Source organism: Pelecanus crispus, chromosome 11 (genome assembly GCF_030463565.1).
Source record: "Pelecanus crispus isolate bPelCri1 chromosome 11, bPelCri1.pri, whole genome shotgun sequence".
NCBI classification, from domain to species: domain Eukaryota; kingdom Metazoa; phylum Chordata; class Aves; order Pelecaniformes; family Pelecanidae; genus Pelecanus; species Pelecanus crispus.
In genome coordinates this window covers 3,644,069-3,657,435 of record NC_134653.1, presented here as the reverse complement: position 1 = coordinate 3,657,435, position 13,367 = coordinate 3,644,069, and the positions used below count along the sequence as shown (strand labels likewise).

The 13,367-nt window shown below is 66.6% G+C and overlaps 1 protein-coding gene across 1 annotated transcript; it reads left to right on the top strand.

The window, feature by feature from the left end:
• The first annotated feature begins 2,743 nt into the window (after positions 1-2,743).
• RAI1 (retinoic acid induced 1) lies at positions 2,744-10,443 on the top strand. The gene is given in 6 exon segments (XM_075718886.1): positions 2,744-4,894; positions 4,896-5,631; positions 5,634-8,383; positions 9,556-9,649; positions 9,980-10,047; positions 10,429-10,443. Coding segments are annotated over 6 exon segments (5,814 nt in total).
• Positions 10,444-13,367: the final 2,924 nt, after the last annotated feature.

Genomic DNA, 13,367 nt, shown 5'->3' with positions numbered 1-13,367 from the left:
GGGTGGCACCAAGCCCAGCTCCAGCGGTGCCGGAGGGTTATGGTTATGCCTGAGCCACCGGTGGTTATGGCCATATAACTAAAAAAACAGCCCCATGTGTGTACGTAGACCCTGAAAAGGTGCGGAGACGTTCCCGGTGTCCACAGGGCGCCGGGAGGAAAGGTGGCCAAGCTGGGACTGCTCAAATCAGCGGTGTGATTTGTGCGGCTACGGCAGAGCCACCGAGAAAGGGGCCGTCCGGAGCCACACGCCGTTCGGCACGTGTGGCGGTGACACGAGGGTGGCAGAGGGACACGTGGGGACGCGTGTGTGTGTGTCCCTGGCTCGGGGCTGCCCGGCGCGGCTGGCACTGCGGGGAAGTGTGCCAGGGAGCAGGGCTCGGCTCTGGGTGTCAGCCGCCACCAGCGCCCCGTCCCCTCGCCTCGTTACGCTCATCGCCTTAACGAAGGCAGAGGGGACAGCGCGGGCTGCGCCGGGGTCACTGCCGCGGCACGGCGCCAAGGGAGCAGCACCGGGGGAGTCCCCGGGGAGCTGCAGCCCCTTGGGGGCTGCCCTAACCCCAGCTCCCAAATCTCAGGCCACTGCCAAAACAGGCTCATGGCCCCGCCGGCACCTCCGAGCCGCTGGTGCTGGGGACAGGCAGGATGCGTCCCTGCGTGTCCCCCCCTGCCACCGAGCCCTTCGTTAGCTCACGGGGCCCCCGCAAGCCGCTCCGCTGCCTCAATGAGATCAAACCGGTGACCCAGGTGCTTCCCCGCACCTAACGCAAGCGGGGCTCGGAAATGGGGAGGTTTAATGACGACGGTGGCGAGGCGCTCGGCTAATAGACGTCTGCTGGCGGGAGCAGACAGCTTCCAGATGGTATCGCACCGGGGCAGGGGGGATCGTCTGGGGCCGGGGGGGCTGCGGGAGGCAGCAGCAGGCAGAGCCAGGCAGAGCCGGCAAGTTGAAATGACTTTTTTTGCAGCAGAGCCTGCGGTTCTGGCCCTCCACACTGCTGCTTCCAGTAATTAGCCCAATAATTAAAAAGAATGGCGATAAGCGGGGTGTTCGGAGGGGCTCGCAGGATCCCGGCGTCCCCGGGGAGGGCACGCGAGGAGGGGGGTAAGTGATTTGCAGAGGCGAGGGGCAGCGGGTGCATGAACCGCAGAGCACTGGGGCTGGGGGACCCCAACACGGTGCAGGGGGTCACCGCGCTGCGTGGGGCAGGCAGGGAGGGGGTTTGTTCGCCCTGCAAATCGGGATGGGCGGCAGAGGTGGGGAAGGCTCCCAGCAGTGGGGTTAGAGGGCTGGTCGGCCACGCCGCAGGCAGGGAGGAGGCAGCTGGACCCCAGCCACCCCCCAGCTCGCGGGCACCGTGCTGCGAAGCGGGGAGGTGCAGCATGGGGCGATGCAGGGAGATACGATAGAGGAGGATGCGGGGCGATGCAAGGCGAGCTGATGCAGCGCCAAGCGATGTGATGCGGGGCGATGCAATGCGATGCGGAGCGGTGCGAGGTGATGCAAAGCCAGCTGCTGCGCTCTAGGGCGATGCAGGGCGGTGCGAGGCAAGGCGATGCAATGGCAGGGCGATGCAACGCAACGCGAGGCGATGTGATGAGATGCGATGCAGACCGGTGCGATGCAAAGTGATGTGATGCGGGGCGATGCGATGCAAGGCGACGCAATGCAGGGTGACGCCATGCAGGGCGGTGGAAGGCGACGCGACGCAGGGCAATGGAAGGCGACGCGATGCAGGGCGATGGAAGGCGACGCGACGCAGGGCGATGGAAGGCGACGCGACGCAGGGTGATGGAAGGCGACGCGACGCAGGGCGATGGAAGGTGACGCGATGCAGGGTGATGCGATGCAGGGCAACGCGATGCAGGGTGATGCGATGCAGGGCAACGCGATGCAGGGCGATGGAAGGCGACGCGATGCAGGGCGATGGAAGGCGACGCCATGCAGGGCGGTGGAAGGCAATGCGATGTAGGGTGATGGAAGGTGACGTGATGCAGGGCGATGTGATGCAGGGCGACGCGATGCAGGGCGATGGAAGGTAACGCGATGCAGGGCGATGGAAGGCGACGCCATGCAGGGCGATGGAAGGCAATGCGATGTAGGGTGATGGAAGGTGACGTGATGCAGGGCGATGTGATGCAGGGCGACGCGATGCAGGGCGATGGAAGGTGACGCGATGCAGGGCGATGCGATGCAGAGTGACGTGATGCAGGGCGACGGAAGGTGACGCGATGCAGGGTGATGGAAGGCGACGCGATGTAGAGCAATGGAAGGCAACGCGATGCAGGGAGATGGAAGGTGACGAGATGCAGAGCGATGGAAGGCAACGTGATGCAGGGCGATGGAAGGCGACGCGATGCAGGGCGATGGCAGGTGACGTGATGCAGGGCGACGCGATGCAGGGCAACGCGATGCAGGGCGATGGAAGGCGACGCGATGCAGGGCGATGGAAGGCGACGCGATGCAGGGCGATGCAGCGCAAGGCAACGCGAGGCAGGGCGCCGCGAGGCGAAGCGAGGCGCCGCAGGGTGCTGCAAGGCGATGCAGGGCGACGCGAGGCGATACGTTGCCAGGTGCCGTGCTCCGGGGCGCCGGCGAGGCTGATGCAGCGCCAGCGGGGCGACGCCACGGCCGGCGAGGCGATGCCCCTCTCCGCGCGCGGCCGCGCTCCCCAGCCCGCCGCGGTGGGGATGCTTCATTTGAATTCTCGCCTCTCTCTCTTCGCAGATAACGAGCCCGCGCCATGCAGTCCTTTCGAGAAAGGTGTGGTTTCCATGGCAACCAGCAGAGCTACCAGCCGACTTCACAAGATACATCACGCCTGGAGAATTACAGGCATCAAAGTCAGGCAGGGCCGAACTGCGAGCGGCAGAGGCTGGTGGCGAAGGAGTACTACAGTCAGCAGCAACTGCCGTACTCGGGCTACGAGAACAGCGCCGTGGAGAAATACCACCGGGGAAACAAGCAATTAGCGGGGCAGCAGCTGCAAGGCAGGCCGGCCTTTTCCAATTACGCTGTGCAGGAGAACAGCCCCTACCCGGCCCGTTATTCGGGGGACGAGAGCTTGCAGGCGTGGGGCGGCCAGCCGCAGGCGCTGCCCGGCGACGTGGCCAAGTATGAGGACAGCCTGATGAAGAAGACGGCGGCGGCGCTGGCAGGCGGGCGGCCGTACCACGAGCCGGCGGCCGCCCCGCTGCCCTTCCGGACTCACTTTCAGCAGCAGCAGCAGCAGCAGCAGCAGCAGCAGCAACAGCAGCAGCAGCAGCAGCAGCCGCCCGCGCTCCCCTACCCCAAGCTGCAGCGGCAGAAGCTGCCGAACGAAGTCTCCTCGCCCATGCCCTTCTCGCAGAGCCCCCATTTCGGGCAGCACTCACAGTCCTTCCCCGCCTCCTCCACCTACTCCTCGGTGCCGGGGGGCAGCCAGCCGGCGCACTCCTACAAAAGCTGCACGGCACCCTCGGGGCAGCCGCCGCTGGAGCGGCCCCTGGGCAGCGCCGCCAGCCTGGCCCCTGGTCCCCGCGTGCCCAACCTGCACGGCTACCAGCCCAACCGCATCGGCTACGAGCAGCCCCCGCAGCCGCCACCGCAGCCCCCGCAGCCGCCGCCGCCGCAGCCCCCGCAGCCGCCGCAGCCCCCGCAGCCGCCGCAGCCCTTGCAAGGGCGGCATCACGCCCCGGAGACCCTCCACTACCAAAACCTGGCCAAGTACCAACATTACAACCAGCCGGGCCAGACCTACTGCCAGGGCGACGCGCCGCCCGTCCGGACGCCGGAGCAGTACTACCAGACCTTCAGCCCCAGCGCCAGCCACTCGCCGGCTCGCTCCGTCGGCAGGTCCCCGTCCTACAGCTCCACTCCCTCCCCGCTGATGCCCAACCTGGAGAACTTCCAGTACAGCCAGCAGCCGCTGAGCGCCGGCGCGTTCCCGGCCGGCATTGCCGACCACAGCCATTTCATGCCGCTGCTGAACCCTTCTCCCACTGACGGGACGAGCCCCGATGCTCAATCCGGGAACTGCAAAAACTTGCAGAAGGAGAAGCTGCCCGAAAACCTGCTGTCGGACCTGAGCCTGCAGAGCCTGACGGCGCTCACCTCCCAGGTGGAGAACATCTCCAACACCGTCCAGCAGCTGCTGCTCTCCAAAGCGGCCGTGCCCCAGAAAAAGGGCATCAAGACCCCGGCGAGGACCCCCGAGCAGCTCAAGGGGCAGCACTGCAGCCCCGAGAGCAGCACCTACTCGGCGGAGCAGGTGGGGACCCCCCTGTCCGACCCGCTAAGCACCCCCCAGTCCGTCCACGCCGAGACGCAGGATGCTGACTATCTCAGTGGGTCGGAGGACCAGCTGGAGAGAAGTTTCCTGTACTGCAACCAGAACCGCAGCCCTGCCCGCGTCAACAGCAACTCCAAGGCAAAGCCCGAGTCAGTGTCCACCTGCTCCGTGACCTCCCCAGACGACATGTCCACCAAATCGGACGACTCCTTCCAGAGCATCCACGCCAGCCTGCCCCTGGAGACCTTCACCAAGTACGTGACCAACGAACGGGACTGTCCCCGGCTGCTCCTCAGCGCCCTGTCCCAGGAGGAGCTGGCTTCCGAGATCATCGTCCTGCAGGATGCCATCAGCGAGAAGGCGGACAAAGCCTGGGCCAACTCACCCATGCTGAGCAAGGAGGCCACCAAGTCCCCCTTCCAGCTGGAGAACCACCGGCCCTGCCTGGACTCCATGGTGAAGGGCGCCTGGCCCAGCCAGGGTGACTCCAGCACGCTCACCGAGCCCCTCAAGCTGGACAAGGCTTCAGGGGCCAGCGCAGGGAAGGACTTTGGTGAGGAGGTGTACGAGGGTCCCCAGGTGGAGTTTGCAGCCGCCGAGACCAAGGACGCACTGAAGGACGCGGCCCCCGCTGGCCTTCAACTCCAAGCCCGGCATCTCGGCGGCGACGTCGAGCGCGGGGGCCGCCGGCTACAGCTGCTACTCGAACACCACCGCCAACTCGGTGGGGTCCGAGAACGCCATGGAGCACTTCGAGTGGCCGGAGGAGAGCCTGGGCGAGGCGTGCCTGCGGTGGAAGGAGCTGGGCTCGGGCCTGCAAGCCACTGACCTCCCCAAGGGCTTGTTCCCCAGCAAATTGGTGGGCTCCTGCAAGGAGAAAAAAAATGCCTGTGGCTTGGATCTGTGCGACGGCGAGCAGCCGGCCAAGAGCGAGCCGGCCCGGGACTTTGGCCAGCAGGTGATGGAGGAGGAAGAGGAGGAGACGCTGACCTACGACGAGGCCGCGAAGGCGGACAGCGAGAGGTGGCTGCAGGACACCCGGCACTGCTGCTCGACTGGGGACTTCAGCGAGATCCCCATCATCTCCTCGCCGGAGCTGAAGGAGTCGGACCTGGAGGCGGAGGAGTACTCCTCGCTCTGCGAGCTGGCCGGCTCGGAGCAGAAGTCAGTGACGTATGACTCCTCGCCACCCAAGCCCCCAGAGATGCCCGCCGTGCTGTCCTCCAGCGAGGTGCCCGTGTCCGCCGAGGAGACCGTCAGCACGGTGGAGAAGGAGAGCTCGGCTCCCGCCACGCGCCTCTCCGGCCAGTCCGTCATCCTGCTGGGCCCCGCCGTGGGCACGGAGACCAAGGTGAAGAGCTGGTCAAGTCCTCCCTGCCCCACATCCAGCCCGAGGAGGAGAGCGGCGGAGGGGAGACGTCCCACCCAGAGGCGGCCGATGCTGAATCCGCCCCGTCGGTCACGGTGAAGCAGCAACTCGCCCCCGAAAACATGCTGGGGAAGACGGAGCCCGTCTCGCGGGGCAAGAGCCTCCGCAACAAGAGGGTCCACTGCCGGCTGCCAGAGAGGGACGGCCCCGGCAGTGCCGTGCCGAGCCCCTTCGACGACCTGCCGGCGGCCGGCGGCGTGGCCGGCGCTTGCCTCGGGCCAGACGGCCAGGCGGAGATCCCGAGCAAGAACACCCACAGCCAAACGCCCTGGTTCCCAGCCGAGGGTCTGCCGGCGCGCATGTGCACCCGCTCCTTCACCGCCCTGGCCGAGCCCCGCGCCCCGGCACCGCTGGAGGGCCTGAAGGCCCCCGCGCACCAGGAGAAGCTGGGGAAGAAGCCCGCCTGTGGCGTTAAGCAGCGGGTGGCTTTCAAAGCCAGGAAGCGCAGCGGCCGGCCGGCCCCCAAGGTGGTCCAAAACGCGGGCGATGCCACCCTCCTTGTGCCCGGCTTCATGACGGCGGAAGAGGCGGCGGGGCCGACGCTGCCGGAGGGGGAGGCGGGGGAGGCGGGGGAGAGGGACCAGCGGTCGATGATCCTGCGCTCCCGGACGAAGACGCAGGAGGTTTTCTACACCAAGAGGCGGCGGGGCAAGCGGGCGGCCGACGTCCGGCTGAAGAACTGCAAGGCGCCCAAGAAGCTCATCCCCAACAACCACCTCCCGCCCGCCTTCAAGCTGGCAGCCCCGGGCAGCCCCCACAAGGAGGGCAAGGTGGGTGCCAGGATGAAGCTGCCCAAAGCAGGGCCGGGCATGGGGGGCAAGATGTCCGAGCGGCCCCTGCACTCGCTGAAGAGGAAGTCCACCTTCATCTCCCCCATCCCCGCCAAGAAGAGGAACCTGGTCCTGCGGAGCAACAGCGGCGGCGTGAAGGAGGAGAAGCCAGAGGCCCCCCCCAGCCTCTTCAAGAAGATGCCCGTGGCCAAGAAGGTGAAAGCCAAGCTGCCCCCCAAGAGCTCCGGCGAAGCTGTCCCAAAGCCCCCCCCGCCGAAGGAGGCCCCCGATGTCTGCATCAAGATCACCTCCCGGGCGGCCTTCCAGGAGGCCACCAAGACCAAAGTGCTGCCTCCCCGCAAGGGCCGCGGCCTCAAGCTGGAGGCCATCGTCCAGAAGATCACCTCGCCCAACCTGAAGAAGTTCGCCTGCAAACCGGCGGCCACGGCGGCAGTGGCGGCGGCTACGGCGGCTGCCTACGGCACCTCCCTGAGCCCAGCGGGGGCGGAGAGAGAGCGGGCGGTGAAGCACAGCGGGGTGGCCCCGACGGCGGGCGACGCGCGGCTGCCCAAGCCGGCGGTGGTGCAGAAGGCGCCCACCATGCCGACGGCCGAGCAGCTCTGCCGAAACCCCAATGGCCGAACACCGAAGGGGAAGCTGGGCGGCGGGAAGAAGCTCTCTGTCGATGGCTGCCAGGGCGAGGCCTGCATGCCGGCCCCGGGAGCCCAGCCCAGCTCCACCATGGCGGCCAAGAGCCTGGGGCTCCTGCCCAAGAAGAGGAACCGCAAGGGCAAAGCGGCGGCACTGGGCATGGCCAAGGCGCCCATGGGCCCCGCGCCACCGCCGCTGCCCCGGGAGCGTGCGGCCGGCCCGGGCGGCGGCGAGGAGGTGCCGCGGGAGGGCAAGAAACCAAAGAGCGAGGAGAAGGAGGCGGGGGGTGGCGAGGGCCCCCCCGAGGGACGCCCCGCTGCCGGGCCGGCGCGGGGGCCGAAGCCGCGGGCCAACCACTCCAACTACAATGGCTACTCCAAGCGGCAGCGGAAGCGTCTGGCCCACGGCAAGGCCAAGGCGGTGCCGGCGCGGTGCAAGAGCCGCGGCAAGCGGCGGCGGCAGTCCCAGCAGGCCCCGCTGCTGCACCCCGCCGAGCCCGAGATCCGGCTGAAGTACATCTCCTGCAAGCGGCTGCGGGCGGACAGTCGGGCCCCCCCCTTCGCCCCTTACGTCCGCGTGGAGCGGCGCGGCGAGTTCACCACCGCCTGCACCGTCATCAACTCGCCCGGCGAGGAGGCCCGGCTGCAACGGGGACCAGCCGGGCCGGCGCCGCGACCGCGGGCAGCCCTGCCCGCCTCCTCCACCATGCACATGGGGCCGGTGGTGTCAAAGGCGCTGAGCGCTGCCTGCCTGGTCTGCTGCCTGTGCCGCAACCCCGCCAACTACAAGGACCTGGGGGACCTCTGCGGGCCCTACTACCCCGAGGACTGCCTGCCCAAGAAGAAGTCGCGGCTGAAGGAGAAGGCACGGGCGGAGGGGCCGGGCGAGGACGCCATCCCACCCGCCGCGGCCGAGCGGGCGCCCCGAGGGACGGAGGGCGGCTGCGGTGCCGGCGGCAAGACGGCGCGGCCGGAGGGTGCCGCCGAGGCGGCCAAGCAGAGCGCGCTGCGCTCCAGCCCGCGGGGCATGTTTCGCAGGCTGCAGAGCTGCTACTGCTGTGACGAGAGGACAGAGGGCGAGGAGGCGGCCGAAAAGCCCCGGCGGCACGAATGTCACAAGGCCGAGTCCCCGCCGCAGGAGCCGGCGGGCGACACGCAGGAGCACTGGCTGCACGAGGCCTGTGCTGTATGGACCGCTGGGGTTTTCCTGGTGGCGGGGAAGCTCTACGGGCTGCAGGAGGCCGTCAAGGCGGCTGCCGACCTGGTAAGAGCTCGGCTGCCCGCCTGGCACGGCACGGCATCCCTGGGCGGCATCTCCCGCTGGCCTCCTTCAGCCGAAGCCGTTCCCGTGGCTGCACCTCCAGCCAGGATGAAAATTAATAGGGTTGGCCCCGACGAGTCGTCCCGGGAGAGCGGGGCGGGTGTTCAGGCACCATGAACCCCACCGGCTTCCTGCGAGATTTGTGCTGCTGCGTCTCTGATAGCACCCACCCCCCCCCCCCCCCCCGCCCCATTTTAGGCATAGAACCATATTTATGTTGTGATGTTTTAGGAGGGTGGTAGTTCCCCCCCACCCCAGGACCATGAGGATGCTGAGCCCGGTGTGTCGCATCCCCGCAGCCCAGCTGTGCGTCGCGGGCGGGGGGCTTGGAGCGGGACAGACGGCGAAGGCAGGACAGGAGATGAAAATGGGCGCGATGTGGCCTGATGCCGCAGCGATGGGCTGCAGGGGAAGGGGAGCTGGAGGAGGAGGAGGAGGCTCTGCCCTGCTCCTCTCCCAGAGTGAGAGGAGCACGGGCACATGGAGCGAGCGAAATAGGGAGGATGCCGCTGAGAGACCGCCAAGGGGACAGGGGGTTTGTGCTGGGGAGAGGGAGGGGACAGCCACCCGGCAGAGCCCGGGCAGGGGGCCTCCAGCAAGCCCCCGGTACCAGGTTTGGGGGCTGGCCGCGTCCAGTCTGCCATCCCCAGGCATGCGTGCTCGCGGCACGGCTGTGCGGAGGCTGCTGCCTTCTCCCCGCGCCGCGGGCGCTCCCATCCCCGCAGCACCTGCTGGGGACGGGACAGCAGATGGGGAACACGGTGGGTCCGCCACCACCGCTGCCACCGAGCCACGGCACGGCCCAGGCCACATCCCTTCACCTCTGCCCCGTGGAGGATGGCTGCGGGCTCGGTGCCGTTTCGGGGAGCGGTACGGCGGGTAGAAACTTCGTGCGTGGCTGCAGACGGCCAAGCGAGAGGCATGGCGTCGCTTGCGGTGCCCCGGCATGGGAAGAAGGACGCTGCCGGGGAGGGGAGGCAGTGCCGGGATGCCGGCGCGTTGCCCTTGCGCCGGGGCCGTCGGGGTGCTTTGCTCCTGCGCTGGGCTCTGACGGGGTCTCTCTATCTCTCCACATTTCTCCTTCCCTGCTCCGAATTCCCCGGGTGTGTTTAAAGAAGTGCTCGAGCTGCCAGCAAGCGGGAGCCACCGTGGGCTGCTGCCAGAAGGGGTGTCCCCACACCTACCACTACGCGTGTGCCATCGACACAGGTGAGCCCGCCCGCGGGGACATGGGCGCAGGGTCCCCTGGCACCCTCCGACCCGGCTGGCCGCGGCACCCGCCGCTCCGCACCGCTCGAGACCGCCCAATGCCAGGGTGGGCTCGCGGCTCCCTGCCAGCCGGGATGGCGATGCCTCCTGTGCCGGCAGTGCCGGCTCGTGTCCCGAATTTGGCCGGCCTCAGCTGAACCCTTCATGCAAACGCTGCGGCTGGTGCGGACGGTGCCGGGAGGCCGGGGAGGATGCTGCGTCCCCGCTGCTCGGGGCCAGCTGTCCCCCAGCACGGGGACATTCCTGACCGGCCTTCTCCTCTCCTCGCAGGTTGCTTATTAACCGAAGAGAGCTTCTCTCTGAAATGTCCCAAACATAAGGTAAGCCCAGAGCCCCCCGCTTGCCCCCCACACTGCTCCTGGGGTGGGAGGACCTGCCTTCGGGCCACATCCCCCCGGGGACGCGGGGCGTCGTGGTGGGGCGTCGCGTCCCCAGGGGACACCAGGAACCCTCCGCTGTGGGTCTGGGACCCCCAGCCAGGCTACGGGGGGGCGTTTATCCCCCTTCCGCTGCACGCTGATGGGGGTGAGGAGGGGGTGCTAATGAACCTGCGCTAAAAATGCTGCGTCTCGCGTGGGCGCGTGATTATTGCGGGTGGGCAGGGTGATGGGGACAGCCCGGGGGCTGGACCCAGGGGACCACCCGGCCCCAGGGCACAACCCCCCCCCACCCCCCCCCCACCCCCTCAGCGGGACCTGACCCCCCCGTTCTCCCCGCAGAGGCAGCCGGTGTAGCGTCCCGCAGCACCCGCCCCGCCGCCGGCGAGGGACCGGCGGAGGAGGAGGCAGCGGCCCGGGAGCGGAGCGGGGCCCAACCGGGAGCACCCCCGCTGCGGGTGGGCGCAGCGCTGCCGCCCCCCCCAACCCCTTCCCCGAGCCCGTTCCGGCCGGGGCAGAGCCAGCGCCGGGTTTTCCCCCCCCGCCCGGCAAAACCCGGCCTGGATTTAAGGGAAGAACGGGATCCCCCGGCCCGGGATCGCTGCACGGGGGGGTCGGGGCTGGGGGGGGGGGGGGGGGGGGGGGAAGAGTCGGGGGGGCCGTGTACAGGGGGGGGGGTCCCGGCGATGTTGTCTTACTGTGGGGCAGCCGGATCCCCCCCCGCGGGTCCCGGCTCTCCATATCTCACACTGATCTGATCTGAGATGTTGCCTTCAGCAAACCTCACGGTGTCTGTCTGTATATACGTGCGGCGGAGAAAAAGGGAAAAAAAAAAAAAAAAAAAAAAAAAAAGACAAAAAAAAGACCAAAAAAAAGGAGAAAAAAAAAGGAGAAAAAAAAAAAAGGAGGAAAAAAAAAAAAAAGACAAACAACGGCCTGCTGTTTGAAACACCACTCTGCTTTTTTCCGTTTTTGTTCTTCCATCTCCTGGCTGCCCCCACCTGCACCCACCCTGCCTGTCCCGGGGTGCCAGCCCCTGTGCCGGCCGGGTGCCCACCGGGGCGAAGGGTGCTTGGCCGGGCTGCTGGGTGCCCACCGGGTTGCCCCAGCCCTGCTCCCTCCCTCCGCACCCCTGCCCATTGCACCCCCCACCCTCCCGCTCCACAGGGTGCTGGCGCTGCTGGGATGGGGGCGCCTGGTCCTGCTCTCTGGGACACACCCCCCCCCCCCAAAATGCACCCTCTGCTCGGCCTCGCCAGCACCTCTGCGGCTCCTCTTGCTGGGGACAGGCTTTGCTCCCTGTGCTTGTGCAAACCCCATGGCTCTGGGTGCAAACCCCAGGCTCTGGGTGCTGAACCCCAGGCTCTGGGTGCAAACCCCATGGTTCTGGGTGCCGAACCCCAGGCTCTGGGTGCTGAACCCCATGGCTGTGGGTGCAAAGCCCAGGCTCTGGCGCAAACCCCATGGCTCTGGGTGCTGAACCCCATGGCTCTGGTGCAAACCCCATGGCTGTGGGTGCAAAGCCCAGGCTCTGGGTGCAAACCCCATGGCTCTGGGTGCAAACCCCAGGCTCTGGGTGCAAACCCCAGGCTCTGGGTGCCGAACCTCAGGGTTGTATCCTGGTGCAAGAGGGTGCAAGCAGCTCAGAAATGGCTTCCAGCCAGCAGCAGGGTCCTTGCCAGAGGAGGAGGAGGAGGCACTTGCTTCCTCCCTCTGCATGGCCCTGGCTCACCCCTCGATGCCCTGGGTGCTGGGTTTGCTCGGCTCCCTCGGCTTTCGCAGCCCTTCCCGGCCACCTCGGGGAGCTGGGGGGTTGCCCAGCACTGGGCTCGTCCCCTGCCCGCAGCCCTGCATGACTCCCCAAGCTCCGCACCCCGCAGCCTTGCACCACCCGCACCCCAGCGCGGGTCGCAAATAACCAGCCCAGGGCGAATTAACCCCAAAATCCCAACCTAAAAAAACAGAGCTGCCCTGACCTGCGAAGCGTCCTGCAAAGGAGGGGTGCAGCCCTGGCCCCATCCATCCCCCCGCTTCCCCGTCCCCGCAGAGCCAGCTCCCCGTGTCCCCGCCGGCTGCCGCGTCCCCTCCGTCCCACCCAGCCCTCACCCTCAAGGTTTGCTGGCCACAAAATGTCTGTCGTTTCAGCAGCTTGCCTCGGACACGGGAGCGAAAAACACATGTTTTAAAAAAAAAAAAAAGAGGGGTGGGGTGGGGAAAAAAGAATAATAAAAGTAATTAATTTAAAGAAAAAAAAAAATCCCGGTGTCCTTGGCAGTGTTGCCTGAAAGCTGGCTATTTTTAGTGACATCTTGTACATATGACTGTAAAATGGTAAACCGTGTGTATTATATATTGCCTCATTATATAGTGTATATATATGTATACATATACATATATATAATATATATGAAGACTGTAAATGTTAAGACTAGTGTTCTTATTAGTATATTGCTTCACACTGAAGATTGTGTGTAACAAGCTGTTTCTAAAAGATGTTTATTTTCCTTAAGAGTAAAAAACAGGTCATTGCATTCAGAGCGTCAATAAAGATACAACGATTGTTTTGGAAGTACGCGGCGCCCTGCTCGTGGCCTCTCTTTCTCCCGGGGGGAGCTGCTGGGGGTCCCCCAGAGCTGTGCCACCCCCATCGGCTGGCCCTTTGTCCCCAAGTGCCACCAGCACCAAGCGGCTGTAGGGCTGGCGAGGACGCTGCGGTGGGGCTGGGGTATTTTGGGGGGGGGTGGGCAGCACCCCGGCACATCTCAGGGTAAGGAGGGTGGCTTTGGGGTCCTGTGTCCCCCAGTGTCCCCATCCCTGCCACCCTTGCCCCCCCCATCCCATGCAGCCCTCCCAGGCCAGGCAGGACCCCCAGCCAGGGACCCCCAGCCATGGAGGGGGGGTCCCCTTGCCCCAGCCAGGCTCTGTGTGCCCCCAAAGTTCGGCGTCTGTCCCCCGTCCCTCAGTCCAGCACACACTGGTATAAATAATCAGCTTTAATTGTCTGTACAAAACTCTCAACTATGAAAATACCATTTAAAAAGGCAAGGCGGGGGGGGCTAGGGTGGGGCGGGGGGCTATGTACAAGGTGGGGGGGTGCAGCAAGGGGATGGGGGCACCCACCAGCCCCCCCGGGAGCCCTGGGCCACCCTGCCATCCCTTCTCCGAAAGCGCTCAGGCCCAGCTGTGCCTAGGGGTGGGGGCAGCTCCTAACTGGGGGCACTGGGCAGTGCTGGGGGGGGGGGGGGGACACAGGACAGGTTGGGGGGGGGGCCCCTCTTGCC